This window comes from Tursiops truncatus, chromosome 2 (genome assembly GCF_011762595.2).
Source record: "Tursiops truncatus isolate mTurTru1 chromosome 2, mTurTru1.mat.Y, whole genome shotgun sequence".
Lineage (NCBI taxonomy): Eukaryota > Metazoa > Chordata > Mammalia > Artiodactyla > Delphinidae > Tursiops > Tursiops truncatus.
The window spans coordinates 140,389,884-140,412,146 of NC_047035.1; the positions used below are offsets into that span (position 1 = coordinate 140,389,884).

At 48.6% G+C, this 22,263-nt stretch overlaps 1 protein-coding gene across 3 annotated transcripts in view; it reads left to right on the top strand.

Moving 5' to 3' along the window:
• PDE8A (phosphodiesterase 8A) overlaps positions 1-22,263 on the top strand; it is a 134,775-nt gene that overhangs the window by 27,764 nt on the left and 84,748 nt on the right. Inside the window, exon 1 of one of the 3 annotated variants that reach the window (XM_073801435.1) lies at positions 11,764-12,597. The exons of 1 other annotated variant lie outside the window; for it this stretch is intronic. In XM_073801435.1, coding sequence (XP_073657536.1) covers positions 12,379-12,597 — 219 coding nt within the window. In that variant the 5' untranslated portion in view covers positions 11,764-12,378. Of the gene's footprint in view, positions 1-11,763; positions 12,598-22,263 lie in introns of those variants that run through there. One more of the 3 variants, XM_019945911.3, reaches the window with a different exon arrangement.

Genomic DNA, 22,263 nt, shown 5'->3' on the forward strand with positions numbered 1-22,263 from the left:
AATAAGCACTGTGAGGGGAGAGACAACCCGGCTTTTCTCTGCCTAAATAGTCATAGTTAGGTAAAAATACTAAAGAAAAATCCTTGCTGCAGTGACACGACTTTGATTCTGCCTGATTCTCCAGCTAGCTCTGTGGCTGAGTCTCTGTGGAGGGATGGAATCCTTCTCCTTTCTCTCCGGGCTGAGATTCCCTGCTTCCCTTTGGGATGGGGCTGATTCCAGCAGAGATTCCCAGGTTCTATCCCTTGGGTGGCCAGCAACCAGGAGGATCTCACAAGTTGCCACCGTGGGCCAGGAGAACACTAAATTTACACAAGTCTGGTCTCCTACCAAAGGGAGGCCAGAAATCAGGATTCTCTGAGCTCTCTGTAGCCTTCATGTGGGACTGGCAAGTTTTCACATTTCAGAAGGAAGAGGAGCCTCTTTGAGCTCACCCTCTCTGATCTTCTGGATCAGCTGCAGCTGGGAGCACGGTAGTTGGGTGGCCCATGGACGCTAGCAGCACCATCACTGCCAAGCTTAGTAATTATGTGCTGGGAAAGAGTCAGACCCCACCCAGACTTCTGTATTCTGCTGGGTCCCAAGGGCACCCATGCAGAGGGACAGGCTGCAGGGTGGGAAATTATATAGGGTCATCTTTTTTCATTTTAATAAATTTATGTATGTATGTATGTATTGTTGGCTGCGCTGGGTGTTCGTTGCTGCGCGCGGACTTTCTCTAGTTGCAGCGAGTGGGGGCAACTCTTCGTTGCGGTACACGGGCTTCTTATTGCGGTGGCTTCTCTTGTTGCAGAGCACGGGCTCTAGGCATGCAGGTTTCGGTAGTTGTGGCGCAGGGGCTTAGTTGCTCTGCGACATGTGGGATCATCCTGGATCAGGGCTTGAACCTGTGTCCCCTACGTTGGCAGTCAGATTCTTAACCACTGTGCCACCAGGGAAGTCCTCTAGGGTCATCTTTATCCAGCCCCATACTCCCTTTCAACTCAGAGAAGTTGTGAGTGACAAATGAAGCATTTCTTTGAAACAAGAACTGATGTCCATCACTGCGTGAAGGGCTCGCGCAAAGGGGTAAAGGGGTATATGGTGGGAGAGAATGCAGCAGCTTGGGGTCCTGGCTCCACCACACTCATGGTGTGGCCTTGGACAAGTCCCCTCTTGCCCCTTTGAAAAGAGGAGCTGGATCACAAAATGTTAGATCTAAAAAGGACAGGGAAGTTCATCGGGTGGCCTCATATGTCAGGTGGAAGGCTTTGGGCTGCAGATAACAGAAGGCCCAACTAAAAATAGCTTACACAACGAAACTGTTTTACGCCACCTAACAAGGAGTTCAGATGTTGGGCGGTTATGGGATTACACTCAGGATAGCGAGGACACAGGTTCTGTCCATCTTTCCACTCTGCCACCCTCAGGTGTTGGCAGCTCTCCCTCACGGTGGTCAGGTTGCTGAAACAGCACCAGGCATCCCTTTCTTGCCCACCCCTTCTGTAGGCAGAAAGCAGTCAGGTGTCTCTCTCATGTCTCTATTTTCAGAGTGAGGAAAACCTTCCCAGAAACCCCTCTCCGCACCATCCCCCAGAGACCCCCTACATCCCATTGACCAGGGGTGTGTCGCGTGCTCATGACTAAACCAATCTCTGACACGGGGAAAGGAGTGACTGCGATTGGCTGGAACCCATCAAGCATCACCCCATGGGCTGGGAAGGGCCTGGGAAGCAGGTGAGAGGAGAACGGCTTCCCAGGCCCTTCACGGTGTGTTGGGGAGGAAACACACCGTGTCTGCCATGGTTCAGCTCCTCCTTTCATAGGTGGGGACTGGAGTGGGAGGGGGACTTTCTCAAGTCAGGTCACACAGGAGCTGGTGGCAGTCAGGGGTGAATGCAGTTCTGACTCTTGGGCAGGCTATTTCATCACAACCTGTTGGTCCTGGCCTAGGTGATCTTGAGTCTGGAACTAAAATTCTGATTCTCTGTGAAAACTTTTCTCTCTAGAGTCACCTTAAGTCCATGGGCAGCCTGGGACATAATTCTCCAGAGTTAACTCAAGCCCTTGAAGTCTGGCTCAGTAGGAGGCAGACAGGCTTCCCTGCCTTAATGAGAAGTTGCTATGGCTCGGTACTTAAAAGCTCTGAAGGCAGGCAGAGCAAGATCAGACCCCATCCCTGCCATCCCTGCATTATCCGCTGTTTGTTGAGCCCAGCAGACTACCCCGGCAGCAGCTGGCAGTAACACCTTCTGCCAGTGAGACTGTTTGTAACAGTCACCCTATCAATGATTACATCAATCCATGGCCAGCCAGCAAAATACAAACCACTCGAGATATCTCAGGCAAAGCAGTGTTGATGAGAGGAATTGGCTAAAAGGTGTTGGAAGAGCGGGAGACACAGAAGCATGACAAGGGTGTTTCCAAAGGGATCAGGAAGCTGCCAGGCCCCAGGAGGACACACACCTTGCTGCTGAGCTGCTAGAGGTGCCGCCCCTATGCTCACCGCCAGCTACTGTTGCCACCAACCCAGCTGCAGCCACTGCCGTGATGCTGCCAGAGCCAGACTGGCTTTCCCCTTCCTCCTGCATTCTAACCTCTTCTGTGCCTCCATGGGCTGAACCCAACTAGAAACCAGCTGGTCAGAGGAGTGGGATGGAAAAGAAGGGACGGAGGTCCCGTTAGATCCTATGTGGGACAGAAACATGTGAGATGAAGGTGAACAGCATGGATCTCAGAGTCAGAGAGGCCTGGGTTGGTGTCCTTATTCTGTGACCTGGAGCAGGTCACCTCCCCTGTGTGAGTTTTAGTTTCCTCATCTATAAAATAGGCATGGTAATACTCATCTCAGAGTGCTTGTGAAGGCTCAAAAGGAAATGATCGTAAGGAGCTTCAGAAAAGTGGCCAACAGCTTAGAAGGGGCTAGTTCCTGAACCTACCCTGCTCCTGCCTCTCACTTCAGGGCCTTTGTACTCTGTGCTTTCTCTTACCTCTGCCTGGAATGTTCCTTCCTATATACTTTTTAATGTAATTACTTTGTAGCCCAGATAGGACATTTTTAATTGCAAGAGACCAAAATTTAGACCCAAAGAGGCTTAATCAAAAGCAGAAGTGGTTAAAGCCGAAAAGTCCCAGCATAGTTCGGACTTCAGGTATGGCTTGATCAGGGGTTCAAGCAGTAACATCAACACACATTAACTCTGGATTGGATCACGTGCCTATCTCGAAATCAATTTCTGTGGCTGGGGATGTGGTACATACTAAACATTCCACCCAAATAATTTGAGTTGATACTAGGCGTGACTGTGGTTTCCCAGAGGAAAATCAGGTAGCTATAAGGATGAATGGGTGCTGGGCAGGAAAAACAGCTATCCATTCATATTTCAGCTCAGGGAAAACATCCTGGTGCTCACTCTCCTCTGTTCAAGGTTAAGTCATTTCCCACTGTACTACACAATCAGAGCTCCTTGGACGTCACAGCATTCATCAGCTTATAATTATACTCTGATGGAGTTGAATGAAGGAGCCTGCCTTCCACCCCAGATTATGAGCTCCATTGATAGGCAGGGGCTATTTGGCCATCACTGTATCGGCAGTATCCAGCCCAGTGCCTACACTTGCTAGACGCTCAGCAGAGTCTGTACATGAAGGGATGAATCTGGGACCCCGGTTATTATGAGGCCCAGCCTGCTACTGTGACTTTTTCCAGCTGCACTGCTTCTTAGGCTGGAGTCTTTCCCCTCCAAAGTCTTCTCTCCCCTGCAAGCAGGCTTGGGCACACTTATACAGGACACCCCTCCCGAGAGAAGGGAATGACAGTTTTCCCATGGGAGGTGGGAGGCCTGAGACCCAGAACTCAGGGCGGGTGATTCAGGCCATCAGAAGCAACTTGATGAATCAGGAGAGAGGCCAGAGGAAAAAGGAGGGTTACTTTGGATCAAGAGCTTTAAGAGGAGTGATTCATGATCGTTGCGGCTGACATTTAAAAAGCCCCAAATACTTTTGGTGAACAGTGTGCTGCTTTGCATTTTGCCTCCCGTTTATCCTGGGACTGAAGCAGCCCACAGTCGCTCTGGGGTGTATCATATTCACTTGCTGCTTCTCAAGCATCAGTGATGTTTCGCTCCTCAGTTTCCCGTATGTAACTTACTATCGCCAAAACTTATTTTCATGGAAGTGCTTGCACAGTAGGGACAGGTTGGGCTTTGGCGTCAGTTAGGGCACAGTGTGCACCCAGGTTCTGCCGTCTGCTCTCTGTGTGACCTAGGACAAGTTACTTAACCTCCCCGAGCCTCCATGTTCTCTCCAATAGCGAAAAGATGACAACATCATCCTCTCAGGGCTTTGGGGATATTTAGACGGGGATGCTTCTTTGTAGCGCAAATTCCAGGTTTAAGCTGTGGCGGGTGGATGGAAGGGGTGGGAAGGAGCATGTGCGTCAGGGGAGGGAGGAGAACGGGGAAGCCGCAGGGCTCTGGGGTCTCCCTGCTCTACCCAGGGGTGAGCGTGAGTCTGAGTCCCCAGTAGAAAATCTGTGAACTGACGCTGGAAGGGCTCTTTGCCCAGATATAAACTCTGCCAGACACAGGGCGCAAACAGCATGCCTTCAGGGCCTAGGAGACAAAGTGAGACACTGTGTGTGTGCGCACACGCGTGTGTATGAAGGTGTAGGGTGACCGGTCGGCCTGGTTTGCCTGGGATTGAGGGTTTCCCAGGGTGCAGGACGTTCAGTGTGAAAACCTGGAGAGGAGAGTCTTGGGCAACCTGAGACGCGGCTGGTGACCCTGTAAGTGTGTCTTTTCCCCGACTTGTGCCTGGAGCCCAGAGGAGCTTCAGCACCCTGAGGACTCCAGGGCCTCAGCTTTCACAGCCTCAGGAGTCGGTGCCAGGGCCCAGCTGTTAACATGGTGTGGGGTGCCAGCAGAAGAGAGAGAGTGGGGGGTGATCTCACTGCCTCACCCCAGACCCCCTCAGACACTCCCAGAAGCAACTGGCTGAAACGTTGCAGGAGGCTGGAGGCCTGCCTTAGTAGAGGGGGAAAGAGCCAGCAAAATGTGGGTCATTACCACCATGGTGACCAAGGTGAGGTCTGGGGAAACATGGGTTCCATATAAGGGCCGAGCCAGAACCCGGCACTTAGTGTGATTTTTGTCATTATATTTTCTATTGGGCCATTGATAGTCTAGAGTACTACTTTTTACTTTTAATCTGGTCACTGTAGGGAAACCTTTCATGTTGATAACTCTTGAATTGATTTCTGAGTATCCTGAGTATAAAGCGACATTACTTGCCATTAATGATCAATTTTATCTCCAGTTCCAATATCTGTGCTCTAATTTCTAAGCCACGTCTCATTGCACTTCTCAGACCATCTAGATAACATTGGCTAATAGCAGCGCTGGTTGTTGCCTTTTGTTTTATTTCTGAATCCATTAATTATGTTCTAGTCAAGTGCTTCTTGGTCTTGGGGCACTCTTTAGAGTAGACCCGCTGAGTCCCAGCCCTGGGGAGTGTTCTACTGCTTCACTATTAAATATCTTGAAAGTTCTTAGCTGGAAATAAATATGCTTCATTGTATTAAAGAAGCATCTTCTGTTTTTAAGAGCCTTTGTAAAGGGTGGGTATTGGGTTATTAAAGACCTGCATCAGCTCTCGTTCTAAAAAACCTCAGTGTCTTCGTCTGTAAAATGGGGGCAGGGGTAGGGGAGCGGGAGGAGCAATAGTAACCACTTCATGGGGCCGTTTTGAGGAATACGTGAGCTCACACATGTGAAGTGCTTGTCACACAGGCTGGCTGGTGTCATCGCTGTCACAGGTTACATCTCAGGGCTCTCTGGACACACTGCTCTCCTCCTCCAGGCCAAGAGACCCTGTGTTGCTCCCCTGCTCCTGCCCTGAAGGAGGGGCAGTCAACAGCGATCCTGGCCCCCAGAAACCAAGTGCTCTTTTCAGGTGGAATTTGGCTGAGAGCCACAGGCTGGGCGGTTGGGAGGCTGGGTGGGTTGGGATGAGCCCCCAGGGAAAGAACAAGAGCTGGAGGACTTCATGGGTCCTGGCTGTGCCCCATCCAGCTGTGTGACCTTGGCGTGTCACTTGACCCCCTGTGACCTGCTTCTTGAGACGGCCATTCCTGAGGAAACCTGAGGCCGGTCCCACCTACCCGGGAGGTGGAGTGAGGCCAGGGACGGAGCCAGGGCTGGGGCACTGGGTCCAGGGTAGAGGGAGGCATGGACTGTTTTTATTAAATAACAACATGACCTGCAGGGCAGACCCTGTGAATTTCCCCCAAGATACCAGATTCCTCCCCCGCACTGCCCCATGCTTGTCTCCCCCTGCACACACCTGGACAGTGTACTTTTCAGAGGAGGTAGGCAGAACTGGCCACAGAATTTGTGGGATCCAGTGCGACATGAAAATATGGGGCTCCTCATTCAGCACTTATTAAGAATTTTAAGATGGTCACAGCTGAGCATTAAACCGAGATTGGGACCCTTGTAAGCATGGGGCCCTGTGATGGGGGCCTGGGATTAGGGACATAACAAATTAGGAACTTGGGACAAGGAACTCCCTGTGGTGTGGAAAGCAACGGTGTTGCTGTGGGGCTGTGGAGGTAGAGACTAGGGCTCCCAAAGGCCATGCTCGCAGCATCACAGCAAACTGCATCTGCAGAGCTGAGGTGTTAGGACAGCGAGACGGTCCTAGTGGCATCTGGGTCCCTGTATTCTTCCCTTCTGGTATTCTTGGGAAATGAAGCAGTAAATACCTACCCTGGCTGAGCTAGTGGAGTTGGTCTCTGACCTTTACAAACAAATACAGCAGTGTTAGGAATTTGGGACTTTCTCCAGTAGGTGGGAGAGGATATGACCCCCTGGTGTGGTGGGCAAGTGTGGATGGAGCCAGGGAGCTGGCACTGGGGGCAGAGCTCCTTGTTGGGAGTGGAGGAGTCTGAGACGGCAGGAGCTAATAAGGTCGTTTTGAGGAAGGGGGTCCACATTAGGTTGTCAATCCTGAGCTCCAGGAGAACCACGAGTACCAAGGTCTGGAGCCAAATAGAGGAGAGAAATGCAGGTGTACGTCTGAATTCTGGAGTGAGAGGACAGCATCTGGGGGCTCCTCTCTACTGTTCTCACCTATAGGAAGTGCTGCTCCCTCCTTACAGTTCTGGCCTAGGTGTGGATCATCCATTCCCTCCCTTATCTGAGAAAGGCTGGAACATTCAAACACTTTACTAAAGGCTTGGGAGTACAGACAGAAATAAAGATAAGGAGGCCAGGGGCCTGGAGAGGATGATCAACAGAGGCCTTGCATCTGGGGGTGGCTGGATCCCCCTTATCCAGGAGCAGAGGGCATGTCCAAAGAGCTCCCCCTTCTCAGTCCCTCAGCTCAGCCAGGCTCTATGTTTTCATTTCCCCTCATCCCTTCTGGAGCTGGGGTGGGCTGAGGGGTACATAACTTTTTCACCAAGCAATTCAACTTTTAGCAGTCCACTTTACAGAAAAAGATACATTCAAGGATGTTCACGGCAGCCCTGTTTGTGATATCCTAATAGCTGTGTGTGTGTGTGTGTGTGTGTGTGTGTGTGTGTGTGTGTGTGTATAATATTTAACATAGAAACAGGTCTGGAAGCATATGGTCCAAACTGTTAACAGTAGTTACCTCTACGGAAGGAAGGGAGTGGGGAAGGAAGAGAGACTCTCTTTTGCCTCTGCACACTTTATATACTTCTGCTAAGTTTGATTTTTTTTTTTTACTATTTTTCTAGCACGTATTAATGTGTAAATTATAAAATGTGTAATTTTAAAACAATTTAAAAATTACATTGTAGAAACCTAGGGCAGGACAGGAATAAAGACGCAGACGTAGAGAATGGACTTGAGGACACGGAGAGGGGAAAGGGTAAGCTGGGACGAAGTGAGAGAATAGAATTGACATATATACACTACCAAATGTAAAATAGATAGCTAGTGGGAAGCAGCTGCATCGAACGGGGAGATCAGCTCGGTGCTTTGTGATCACTTAGAAGGGTGCGATAGGGAGGGTGGGAGGGAGACGCAAGTGGGAGGGGATATGGGGATATATGTATATATACAGCTGATCCACTTTGTTATACAGCAGAAACTAACCAACATTGTAAAGCAATTATACTCCAATAAAGACATTAAAAAAATTACATTGTACAAAAGTTTGAAAGCTAGAGAAATGAACCTGGTGAAGTCTGATGCCACAGATTTGTAGGGGTATTGAACCTCGGGGTCATTTCATTTCCTCCAGCAGTTGCTGGCAGTCTGTGCGGAGGCCTGGAGGAAGGTGGTGTTGAAAGGACCCAGGAGAAGGTGGGAGCTAAGATGCAGGCGCTCAGTAATTATTCTAGGCACCTGATGTCAGTTAGCCCATTTAATCCCTGAGAGGTAGATATCCTTAATCCCAGATTTACAGTAGAGGAAAGCAGCTTGGAGAGGGGATGTATGGCAGGGCTGGGGTTCACACCTCAGGGTGCAGGATCTCTCCCACTTGTGCTGCTTCAAGTCCAGTTCAATGGGGAAGGCGAGGAGAGGAGTAGAAAACAGAGTGCCAATAGCAGTCTTTGAACGCTGACTCCTGGGTGGAGGAGGAAATAAAGCCAGGAGGGAGCATCGGTTGTAAAAAGGGTCAGCTTAAGTGTAAGAGGTGTGGAAACGGAGTCGGTTTGGGTTTTAGATAGAATAAAGCTGTGTGGGACCCTGCATCTTCATGTCTCTCATGAACTGGTGAAGCGGCCATGAGGACTGAGGAGTCTCCTGGGAATGGCCTGTGCTAGTGGGTGGGTGGGGGCCCAGGCTGGCCTCTGTCCCTTGGGTGACTTCTTTCCCGGCCCCACTGACCTCATGCCTGAGACCTCAGAGTAAGAACTGCTCGAGGGGACTTCCCTGGAGATCCAGTGGTTGAGACTTCTCCTTCTAGTGCAGGGCTATGTGGGTGGGGTGGGGTGGAGTGCCGGTTGGATCCCTAGTTGGGGAGCTGGGATCCACTTGCCTCTGGCGAAGGAGCCAAAACACAAAACAGGAGCAATATTGTAACAAATACAATAAAGACTTTAAAAATGGTCCACATTAAAAAAAACAAAAACCAAACTGGGGGCTTGCCAGGTGGCGCAGTGGTTGAGAGTCCGCCTGCCGATGCAGGGGACACGGGTTCGTGCCCCGGTCTGGGAAGATCCCACATGCCGCGGAGTGGCTGTGCCCGTGAGCCATGGCCGCTGAGCCTGCGCGTCCGGAGCCTGTGCTCCAAAAAAAACCACCAAATTGAAGTTGACCTTCAACTACAATTCTGAGCCTGGTGGGCGTCAAGCACCTCTGCTTGGGGGAATGGATTGGGGGGGTGGTGGAGGAGTATGTTCTCCTGGTGCCATGGAACTTCCGGGTACCCACATGGCTGGGGGTGCCTCTCCTGCAGCAGGAGTGGGATGGTTCGTGAGCCCCCTACATACCGCACGGGCTGGGATTCTTCATAGGGGATCAGGAGTCCTGGGTGAGCCAGTGGGTGGCCCATGCCAGTGAGGTTTGGGTTAGTTCTGTCATTGTGACCCCTTTTGTGTCCCCTGTCACTGAGGTCTGGGGAAACTGGGTAGAGAAGTGTTCAGGGACCTCAAGGTGCAGATTATGGCCAGGGAAGGAGGGGTGGGGTGGAACTGATGTTAGGCAGTTGAAGCTGAGATGGGGGGTGGCAGGGAGAGACTGTGACTTCCTGGAGTGTCCCAGGCTGAGTTCCAGAGTATGGATGAAAGTGAGTGGGCGGTTGTTCCTTGTGACCCCAGAAGTGGGCAGAGGACTCCTGCCGTTGCTGTCTGCTCCTGCTTTGTTCTTAGCCTTAGCTTTCTAAGTCTAGAGTCTCCAAATTGCAGAGCTGGAAATCAGTTAACGCTGCCATCCAACAGGTCTCTGGCAACAGAGAGGGCAAGAGTCCAGCTCAGGACAGCAAAGGGCAGCGCAGGAGGCCAGCGAGGTGGGGCTGGGGATAAGGGTCCCCACCCCGAATTAGAGCAGGGATCAAGGATTTCCAAGGTGAGCCCAGGAAACCGAGGTCCTACCTGCGAAGGGGAGCCCAGAGGGCAGCCTGAAGCCCCTGGAGGAGGCAAGGTCAGTGCCGGGAGTCATCAAGGCCCGGCTTCTCAGTGAGGTGGGGAGGGGAGGACAGAGGGCGTGAGATAGACTTTCAAGCACTCTGACGGTTCAAAGCGTTTTCTTCACCAGTTACTCTTTATTTAGAAGAGTGCAGATTCTGCCTGGAAAAATTACATTCAAAACCCAGCAAAACAGAGGCAGAAAACACTACAATTGATGGTAAATTTCTTTTTCTGTGTCTTTCAAGACATCTTCTTTGAGCCGCTGGTACTTTTATAAGGCGTGGAGGCACATATAAGATTGCTAAATGTGCTTATGCTACTAAATGTGCTTAAACCTGATAGTGTAAGTTAGGTGCCAGTGGTTTGGGCCCGCTCGGCTAGTAAAGAGGGCCAATAGCACAAAACTGCCCTCGGGTTACCCGGCCTTTGAGCTCTGCCGCCCTCAGGAAACTGCCCAGTGCGCACCTCCGGCCCGGAATATCCCGGCTCGAGGGACGCCAGGGCTGTGGATCTTAGGCTCGTCTTGAAGCCCGAGTCACCGCAGGGAACCCGCCTCCTGAGCCCGTCTGGCAGTCTCAGCGCTGCAACAGGGACTCCAGCCTGGAGCACGCGTCCGGGTCTTTACAGTAGCCGGGCTGGAGGCGGGAGCCCTGGCACCTCAGGGTCTTGCCAGGGCCGCGCTAGGAAAGGTGTGGACGGCGGGAGAGGAAGGGACCCGTCGCGTCGGGGTCTCGGCTGACCGGGAGCCGCAGGGAGGGCGGGAGAAAGGGCGGGTCCGAGGTGGGCTGCTCCGGGGTCCTTGATGGACGCCCAGGAGTGCCACCCTCTCGCTGATCGTGGGAGGAGACCCAGGCACAGAGAGGCTAAGTGATTCGCTCAAAGTCACACAGCGAGCCGCTGGCGATATGTGTGGGATGTAGTTCTGCCAACGCGTCTCGCGTCATCACAGGCCGCGCCCGGCACGGCGGACGCCTGGTTCTGCTCCCGCAAGCAAGGAGCCTTTGGGGCCTTGGGCGCCCCGTCCTTTGGTTAAGAGGAGAGTGGGACGGCATCCCCAGCTTGCCCCTAAATGTAGCTTCTTAGCATCCCAGCATCACAGCCTCCCGGTCGCCTGTGTAGGCGGGCATGGTGCTCCAGGTCTTGGCGCCAGAGGGAACGCACAAGGACTGCGGCCCCCGATAATGACGCCCGGACCCCATCTGCCTGGGACCACCGGAAACAGAGGTCCTTCCACCGGCCTCTTTAATAGCTCCGAGATAGTGACCGTTATCTCTACTTATCTGTTAGTCATGCAGCTGCTAAGTTACAAGCCGGAGCCGGTTTCGAACCCATTGGTGTGGGTTTTGGTGCCCGCAGGCCCGAGATCAGAGCCCACCGGCTCGGGGTGGCTGTGTGTGGCCTTGGGCAAGTCTTTCTCCCCGCAGCCAGGCAGCGCCCCTCCCGTTGTGGCCGCGCCTGCTCAGTGGCGGGAGGGGCCCGGGAGGAGGCAGCGGGCGCCCCAGCTGCTTTGCATTGACGCCAGCACCCGCTGGAGGTCGCAGCTGGGGGCTGGGCGCGGCGTGCTGCCGGGAAGACCCGGCCCGGCAAACGGAGCCGGAGCCGCTCTGTCCGCACCTCCCGGGTGAGCGCCGCCGCTTCAGTGCTTCTCGACGGCACGGCTTCAGATCCGACTGGAGCCGAGGTCTCTCCTTCCCTACCCGGGCGGACGCTGCCTCGTCGCCCCAACCGGCTTCCTTTGGCCCCTACCCCTCAACGGCGAGAGATCTAGGCTAGCTTTCTCCGCCACCAGCCCTGACACCAGGAGCATTTATTCGCGGGGCGGCAGGCGGAGCGGCGTGGGTGCCCGAGCCTCGAGAGTCGGCTGCTAAAGCGCCGCGGAGCGGGAACGGGCCGTGAGCGGGCGCAGCAGGGATCTCACCTCCCTCGGGGGACTCGCCTACACTCGGGTCGGGAGAGCTCAAATCTCCTCCCCCGAAATTCCCCGGAAGCGCGGCTCGGCAGAGGCGAGCGCGGCGATGTGAGGGAGGAGGCTAAGGGCTCCCGCTTCAGGAAGGGCATGTTCGGAGGGGCGGCCGCGGTGCGCTGCCCGCCCCACCGCCCCCACCCCACCGCCGCAGCTGCTGCTCCCGCACCGCGATAAAAGGGGCGGCCGCACTTCCTGGCGCGAGACCCGCGCTCGCCGCCTCCCGCCCAGGCGGCGATGATAGGGCGCTCGCGGCAGCCGCGAGGCACCGGGCCGGCCGTTTACTGACTGTTTCGCGGCTACCCGCCAGCGTGTCGGAGACGCCGCCTCCAGCATGGGCTGTGCCCAGAGCATCCACGCTTCCGAGAGCCGGGTTGTGTACCACGGCGGCAACGAGGCCGAGGACGCGCCGGGCCCCGCGGCGCCGCCGTTGCAGCCCGGCGGGCCGCGCCTCCCACCCGGCCAGACGACGGCTGCCTCGGCCCGGTCCTGTGGCTCCAGCCTCGTGGAGTCCGAGCCAAGCAGCGGCAGCGGCAGCAGCATCGGCAACGCGGTAAGGGGTGCCGGGAGGGCGGGTGCTCCGAGGCTGCGGTCTGCGGTGAAATTCGGGCCCTGCGTTGCGGCAGCTTTCCCACAGGGATTGGTGGGGCTCCCTCCTGGGCCGCGGTGCCCTGTCGCCCGGCTTTGGATGACTTTGACGGACGCCAGCGCGCCGTCTTGAGAGGGCAGCGACCGGAGGCGTACCAACCCTAGTCCTGGGCACCGTGCTTAGTTGAGTTGTGCTTAAGACGCTTTCCGAGCCGCGGCTTCGGTTCCTGGGACACATCCGACCCGACGTGTCGAGCAGGAGGGACCTCTGTGAACTTGACCCAGGCGGTTGCATCCATTACCTCCCAAACAGAGGAACCCCCCCCCCCCCCCGCCCCAGGATATTCTGGCGCGACCCTGAACGTTAAGTCAGTGTGAACTTTGTTCCTTTGGTTCTCGTGGTGGAAAGGGAAGGTCGGCTAGCACTGTGAAGCCGGGGTACTGGACCCTACCACCGTGTTGCGTTTTCCCTCTGTCAGCTTTGCACAAGCATGCAGTTGCAGTTTTCCATTTTCTTTGGGACTATTAAAATGTAATCTGGAACATCAGCTTTGCTTCATTGCACATGTATTTGAGGTTCACTTTCATTAGCATGCATGTTGTACCTGAAGCATATGTAATTAGAAAATAGTATCAGAAACGCGATTTTTGAAGCATTCAGCAGAACAAAGTTAATTTTTTATTAAGCGGTCTTACTGGGACAGTTTGTGAAGTAAGCCTTTCTTCTTCCTCCCCTGGAAAATTACCCCAAGCAACTAGGAGGGGGAAGAAAAACCCAGAAATGAAAACTCTGTCTTTGAAGAAATTAGGAGATGTCTGAAACCCTAAACCAGAAAATAAGTGGAAAGGGTTTTTGAAAGATTGGACCAGGAGTATGAGAGGAAGTAGACAGAAGACACTTGCAGCTGCAGAACTTAGGAAAAGAAAACTCAAGTAGAAAATAGTACTTTCTAAGGTGAGGGATGCACCCTGGGGTTCAAAACCAAAATGTTTAGTTTGAAATGGTGGACATGAGTGCACAGGCTGGTGGCAGAAGCTTCACCGGGTGCAGTTTGATACCAAGATGCAGAGGAGCATGGACTGAAGGAGGACTTATCTCAAGTAACATTTGTGGGGAGCAGGCTGAGCTGTGACGACAGGAAGGAGAGGACTCTGTGCTGTGAACACCCCTCACAGCTGCCTGTCTCTTTGGAGAGAGAGAGAAGCTCAGGAATACCCGTCCCCATTCTGTGTGTCCACGTATACCATCCCGCCAGAAAAAGAAAGAACACTCCCGTTCCTCTGAACGGGCTCTGGCTCTTCTCCCAAGTGAGTCTTCTTCAAATAACTGGTCTAGAATAAACCACCTTCAAAAATGAGTAATCAAAAATGGACCAGTTCAGGATCTAGTCAAACATAATTACTTAGAAGATGAAGAAACATGAAAAAACAGAAAGATGATGATGACCAGCACTCACTAGAAAAACACTGGCACAGAACAAGTGAAATTATGATGAAATATTTCACAAATTAAAGAAAAATGTCAGTTTACTGCTGTAAAGAGCTGGAGCACAAATCGGAAGTACAGGAGCTCAGGGAAGAAATGGCAAGTCAGTAGGCAAAAAAACCTAAGTTCAAGAAAGAAAGTGAAGGGAAAAATAAAACCCATCAAAGAAATGAAGGCAAGTTAAAAGTTAACCAAGACAGGGCTTCCCTGGTGGCGCAGTGGTTGAGGGTCTGCCTGCCAATGCAGGGGACACGGGTTCGTGCCCCGGTCCGGCAAGATCCCACATGCAGCGGAGCGGCTGGGCCTGTGAGCCATGGCCGCTGAGCCTGCGCGTCTGGAGCCTGTGCTCCGCAACGGGAGAGGCCACGATAGTGAAAGGCCCGCGTACTGCAAAAAAAAAAAAAAAATGTTAACCAAGATAGTGTATAGAAAACAGAAAAGGAGTGAGCAACGTGAAAACAGAAATAGTTTAGACTTATGAATGAAAAGTACAAAAATTCCCTGAAGAAGGAAACAAATAATAGACAAAATAAAAATTTAAAGGTTTCCAGAAAGGAGAACTTGAATCTACAGTTTGAAAGGACGCACTGTATACCCAGGAAAAATTAACATAGAACCGTCAGCATTGCAGTGTATCCCAGTAAAGTTATTGGACTTAAATTAAAGAATTTAATTTAATTTAATTCTTTAAATAATTAAAGAATTATTTGGACGGCCAGGCCAAAAGATCAACTAACTTATAAAAGGGGAAAATTTGGCTGTTCCTTATCATCAATCAACATGGGAGAAGACTGACAAAATCCTTAAGAAGAGTAAGATTGACCCAAGGATTTTATATTCATTGAAATTGTATTTTTTTAAAAAACAAGTTTTGGGCTTCCCTGATGGCGCAGTGGTTGAGAGTCCGCCTGCCGATGCAGGGGACACGGGTTCGTGCCCCAGTCTGGGAGGATCCCACATGCCAGGGAGCAGCTGGGCCCGTGAGCCACGGCCGCTGAGCCTGCGCATCTGGAGCCTGTGCTCCGCAATGGGAGAGGCCACAACAGTGAGAGACCCGCGTACCGCAAAAAAACCCCACAAAAAAACAAACAACAAAAAACCCCAAGTTTTTAAATATAAGATCTTGAGAAAAAATATCCCCATGAACTCTTCTTGAGGAATCTAGTGAAAGACAAACTTCAGTCCACCAAGCGGTAACTGGAAAAACTCCAGCAAAAGAACCGTTAAAAGCATTGATCAAGTCTGTTTACCTGTAGATTAAAACAAATTTGGAGATTAGTGCAATAGAACAGAATGTGACGGTTGTATGACCTGACAATATGAAATTACCTAACCGAATTTGAGAGGAGAAGAGGAAAGAAGATGGTAGTAAATTTAGAATATTCTTTCCTCATCTTTAATAGGTAGGGTTCAAAGGGTATCGTTTAAAGCTAACAGACAAACTACTGGAGGTTTAGGTATATTTAAGAGTACAAAGTTAAACAGGATGTAGTATGATGGACTAAAATAGGACAGTGGAGGGATGGTGCAAGAGAAGAAAATATCTTAATTTTATTATTTCTCATGGGGGATTAAATAGATACTGTCTAAAGAAATAAAGGCTTTCAGATATTAATAAAAGTAACCAATAGATTAAAAAATAAACCATCTGAAATATCAAAATATACACACAAAGGAAAATGAACAGTCTCTACAAAGGATAACAAAAATAATTGATAGAACTAAGGCCACTATCTGTCATATCAGTAAATATAAATGGAAATTGGAGGTCATCAGCTTGGTCATCAGGAAGTCGAATCACATACTCCACTAATATGGTTCCCTAACAGAAGAGGCACTGCAGTGGGAGGGACACAGCAGGACACTCCAGAGAAACCACAAAAATGCTCCCTCCATAAGAGGAAAAGCTTTAAAAATCCATCAGGCTCCTAGAGTGAGAAATCGTCTAATAGAACCAGTCGCATGAGACCTTCTCCCTGGTCCTTTCTTATGCTCCCTGCCGCAGAAACAGCAGCTGGCAGGTAGGGGAGGAAGTGAGGGGGAGAGAAGCAGCACCTGCTTCTCCAAAGGCGTGCTGCCCCGCAACTGGCCCTGCTGGTGGAGAGAGAATCTTCTTCAGATGAAAACTGAAGTGCTGTTAAGCTACTGGACTGATCGTTTTCTTTTTAAAGTACCTAAACTCTTTTTGAAAGTTAATGCAGTTAATGCATAACTCATCAGTGTACAACTCGATGAATTCTTGTACATGTAACTAGCATCCAGACCAAGAAGTAGAATATTCCAGGAACCTATAAGTCTTCCTGATACTCTCTTTCAGTCACCTACTAGGCTACCCCCACCCCCGCCAAAATATGCTGTAGATTAGTTTTGCCTGATTTGAACTTTATGTAAATGAAGTAGACTGATCACTTTTAATTACTAAATTGAGGCTGTATTTGTGACTTAATGAGTGTACGGGGTTGAATAGTGTCCTCTCAAAATTAATGTCCACTGGAACCTCAGAATGTGACTTATTTGGAAATAGTCTTTGCAGATGTAATTAGTTAAGACAAGGTCATACTGGATTAGGCTGGGCCCTAAGTCCAGTGACTGTTGTCCTTTTAAGAAGTTCATGCCATGGCAGAGGCAGAGATGGGAGTGATGCAGCTACAAGCCAAGGAAAGCCAAGTATTCCCGGCAACCACCAGAAGCTGGGAGACAGGCGTGAAATAGCTTCTCCCTCAGATCCTACAGAAGGAAGCACCCCTGCCTACACCTTGATTTTGGACTTCTGGCCTCCTGAACTGTGAGAGAATAGCTTTCTATTGTTTTAAACCACCTAGTTTGTGGTAATTTGTTACAACAGCCTTAGGAAACTAATAAAATGCAACTCTAGGACTGAGTATTAAGAAAGAGAGGGCAGAAAATTTATGAGACTTGTCCTCATTTTAGGAGTGGAGGAAGCACTACTTCCATTAAACAGGTTTAAAGCCGGAAAATGACTTAAAGACCCTTTTGTTTACCCTGCAAGAGCCTTGCATATTCAACGTACCAATTATAGAAGCAAACTATTGGCTCACTGGAATATCAGACTCTCAAATGTTCACCTTCCAGAAGGGCAGTGGAGATAAGACTTTCCCCAGATTTATTTCATGCATTGCATTCACTACCAGGCTCTTTATTCTGAGTCCCATGTTCCCAAGCACATTCACCTCTGGAAGTGGGTTCTGTGAGAAGTTCTTCAGGGATTCCTGATGGGGCCCTGTCCTCAGACCCACCACAGGTCACAAGCCCGCAAGTTCACATGCCCTCTCTGCCATGCAGTACATAAAGCTAATCCAAGTTAAAAGGTCGTAAAAACAAAACCACGTATTCAAACTTTTTGTTCTCTCCTGTTAAAAGTCTTTCTTCAAACCACCTGTGGTATGGTGGGTTAAGCCAGCCCCATGGACCTGTCCCACAGTGTCATTCTCTTGAAAAGTCTTCAGTGTGCTAGGAATCTGTATGTTTCCTCAAGTCCTCAGCTACCTGTTTACTGAAAACTATTTAGGAAAAAGTAACATATAATAGGTGAAACTAGCTACTTACAGAAGTCATCTGCCCTAATTTCATTTCTGAGGATAATTCATGAATATAGCTTCATGTTTTAGATTTATTCCTTATCACTGCCATGTATGTTTGTTACGTTATCTAATACTTTCTCTAATAACTCTTTTAAAAATAATTAATTTTTTTGGCTGTTTTGGGTCTTCGTTGCTGCACGTGGCTTTCCTCTAGTTGCAGTGAGCTGGGGCTACTCTTCCTTGCGGTGCACAGGCTTCTCACTGCGGTGGCCTCTCTTGTTGAAGAGCATAGGCTCTAGGTGTGTGGGCTTCAGTAGTTGTGGCAAGTGGGCTCAGTAGTTGTGGCTCATGGGCTCTAGAACGCAGGTTCAGTAGTTGTGGCGCATGGGCTTAGTTGCTCTGCAGCATGTGGTTTCTTCCTGGACCAGGGCTCGAACCTGTGACTCCTGCATTGGCAGGCAGATTCTTAACCACTGTACCACCAGAGAAGCCCTCTAATAACTCTTTTTACTGGAAAAATTTTAAGTCAGCATGATAAAATTAAAGTTTCATTTAGCTTGATACATAAAGATATTTTGAGTATATATAGATATACATTCAAAATTTATTATTAATCTCCAAAATAGTTTTGCTGTTATTTGTTATTGGTCTTACAAATTTTTCTACAAAATCACGTGGTCACATCCTAACCTTTTTTTTTTTTTTTTGGCCGTACGCCGGCCTCTCACTGTTGCGGCATCTCCCATTGCGGAGCGCAGGCTCTGGACGCGCAGGCTCAGCGGCCATGGCTTACGGGCCCAGCCGCTCCGCGGCATGTGGGATCCTCCCGGGCCGGGGCACGAACCTGTGTCCCCTGCATCGGCAGGCGGACTCTCAACCACTGCGCCACCAGGGAAGCCCACATCCTAACATTTTTATATGAGAATTGTGCCTTTGAATGAACTAGAGAAGGCTTACTTCCAGTTTTTTGTATATCATGCTTTCTTTTGAGATTCAATTACGTGTGCTCAAAACCAGTGCTGTTTTTCACTTATTATATGTTATAATTTAATGGCAAACAATTTTTCAAAAAGAGGTCAGGCACTTTCTATGATATCTAAACAAAATGTTGACAATAGCAGTTGACCTGGGGAGCCAAAATACCCAGAGTGGCAACAAGATAAGAATCTAATCAAGCAGAACTTCTCTTGAGTATTTGGCTAATTGAGAAGACACTCAACTGTAACAAAATTAAAGATTGGATCATTTCTTTGGAGACCTTTGAGAGAGAGGTAGAATAGCCATTCAGCTGGAAAGATCTCACAGTGAAATTGGAAAGAGAACAGAATGATATAATATAAGCCTATCAGGAAACCTAGTCAATCTTGATTTTACTCTAACAGCTGGGATTTATTCTTTTCTTTTTTTCCTTAGGTATTTCCTTTAGGAACATTTATTATGAAAACATGGGGAAATGTTGGGGATTATAGTTATTTAGTAATTGAATTCAGAATTCAGTAATTCATTCAGCAGTTACTGAGCACTGTACTTTCCTAGGTTCCAGTTTTATGAAAGTGAATAGAACTCAGAAGCCAGTCTGGTAGGTGGGGAGACAAGTGCATATAATCCCATTGTGATGAAGATAAACCCAGGATGCCTTGGAAACACATAGGTGTGGCAGCTCATCCAGATAAGGGTTGGGGCCAGAGGCATAGGTAGGGTTTCCCCATGATTGGGTTTAGAAAGATGAGGAGGAATTAGAGGAGAAGAGGAAGAAAGCAGGAGTGTGCCACACTGAATGAGTGACATGGCCACGGCAAGCGACGTGGGCTTTCAAGGAGTTCTAAGTGGTTGGGGCAGCTGAAGCTTAGGCTTCAAGCACTACGGGAGCCTTGAATGCTATATCAGAGTGTCCAGGCTTTATGTAGGGCAATGTGGAGCCCCTGAAGGATTTTACATGTACTATATTTATGGGTCATATATTTCCCTCCTTTTGAAACGTAACATTCTGATGTTTTTCTGCTTTGGATTAAATGCATTCCTCACCCCCTCCCAACACCGACAGTATACAGTTTATCTATTAAATTCAGGTAGTGATGACAGAAGGAAGATAGAACTGACTTTTTTGTCTTGCTGTTCACACCCTTAGTACAAGAGACTGTTTAAGTGTAATAGATATGAAATGAGCAGAAAGATATTTTGAAATGTTTTGTGTTAGTTCTTTGTGTATTTTTGTACATCCTGTAAAAATGTCATTCCCTATATGTTTTCAGGCACTTGTGAAACTTTAGGGGTATGAATTCCTTTTTAGGACTTGTGTGGATGTATTCTCATTATTAATTATTACTGAAGTGAAGAGGAAATGATATCAGCAGATGTGTGGAGCTTTTATTCGCACTGAATACACTATTCATTTAGACAAAAGGATCATTTCTCAATTCAAATCGGAATATTCTAATTTAAGGCCTAAATCAGTTGTGTCATAATCTCTATGGAAACAAAGCTTTCTACTGTGTAGTAATTGCATAAATAACTCATTTCCCCTGGTAGATACACAAATTGTAGATGCATATGCTTCTTTTTCCATTCTGTCAAGAACTCCCTTAAAATAGAAGAGACTTTAGCCAATGACATTTGTTTATATGTTTTATATATAACTTTAAACTTTATATAAAGTTTAAAATAACTGTTCAGATTTCCTGCTTACATGGATTTTTGTAAAATTGTTAAGACTTAAAAATTGTTGATGAGCTCACTTTCTTTTCCTGGTTGAAATTCTGACGCAGAGGATTGAATTATCCTTCTTAGTTCTTAGCGTATTAACATCATCTGCCTGTGCAAGGCTCTCTCCAGTTGGGTTGTCTAGTTTTGTCTCACTGATCTTCAGGCATTCATTATATGTTATGGGTATGAGTCCTTTGTTGGTTATATGTTTTGCAAATACGTTCTCCCATTCTGTGACTTACCTTTTTAGTCCCTGACTGGGGTCTTTTGATGAACAAAATTCTTAATTTAAAAATCTAGTTTATCAATCTTTTCCTTAATGGTTATTGCTTTTTGTGTTTAAAAATCCTTGCCTACTTCCCAAGATTCCTCTCTTTTTTTGTTGTTTGGTTTATTTATATCTGGTTCTCCACTCCCTCCGTGCCCACCATTCTAATGTGTTTAATGTATGTCATTTTGTTTTTATGTGTTCTTATAAAGTATGTACTGTTAATGTGCTTATGTATTTTAATTTATGTAAGTGGTATTGTATTACAGATCCCATTCTGTTTTCTTACTTTTTTCACTTAGCATATGCTTTTAAGATCTACCATATTGGAATTCCCTGGTGGTCCAGTGGTTAGGACTCTGAGCTTCCACTGTAGGGGGCACGGGTTCAATCCCTGGCTGGGGAGTTAAGACCCCGCATGCCACATGGTGTGGCCAAAAAAAAAGAAAAAAGAAAGAAAAGAAAAGATCTACTATATTACTGTCCCCCAGTTAGACATACCCATATTGCTTGCAATTCCTTGCCACCACTACGCATAACCCTGGACAGGCATCTTTGCTCATGTCCCCTTAAAGATCTATGTGAATAGACCCAAAATTCTCACTTCTGGGACATAGGGTATGCATAGGCAGTTTTGGCGTAACCTTAGTGATTGGTTCCTGAACATCACATACTCTAAGTGAAAATTTCAACTAGGAGTCATTTCTTACTGTTTTGAATGGGAAAAATTACAATTCATTATAAGTCAACTCAAAACCCTGAACTTATTTCCTAAAGCATAACTGTAACTTACTAAACCACTGTACATGAATAAGTCTAGCATATTAGAATGTAAAATGCTTAAAATAACACTTTTTAATCACCAATAGTTATTAACAAGTGGTTGCTCTGAATGCGCTAATAAGGTCAATTTGCCTGCCCCCCTTCCCCTCCCCCCCATAACCTGTCAAAGGAAGCAGAGAGTGGTCTCAGGGAGGATGGTGCTGGGATGCTCTCTGCACCAGTTTCAGAGATGACATTCCCTTTGACACTCCCTGCTTTCCAGCACTCTTATACAGTTATGACTACTATGATCTAACAAGTATATTCGGACTGTAAATTGAGACTTCCTGCACATAATTTTGTTCAAAATGTATTAGACTTCTGGTTTCCAGTTCTGTACATAAGGAGCTTGGAAGTCAACACTCTGTCCTAACAACAATTAAAGCTGAACAGACTGAAAAGTTAACAACTGTTCTTAAATCCATAATAGAGGGGAAGGCACAGGGTAAACTGTTGCCCCCGAGATTGGATAGCTAGGCAAATACAGGGAGTCACTGCTTACCAGAGACTCATGCAGAGAAACCTCCACACCAAACAGTGCCAGGTAGGAAAACCTGAACTGTGACTAGTGAATTGCTGGCAGCTCAGTGCAGGTAACTCAGAGTTAAAATCTCCAGGGGAACCGTGGCATGGCGGCCCCCACGACATTGTGAGATTTATCTGCAGGAGCTTGAGCAGATTCCCACAGTAAATAGCAGAAAAAAATGTTATCTACAAGAAATCCACTTTAAATATAAAAGCGCATATACATTAAAAGTAAAGTGGATAGAGAAAGATGTACCACGCTAACACTAATCAAAAGCAAGCAGA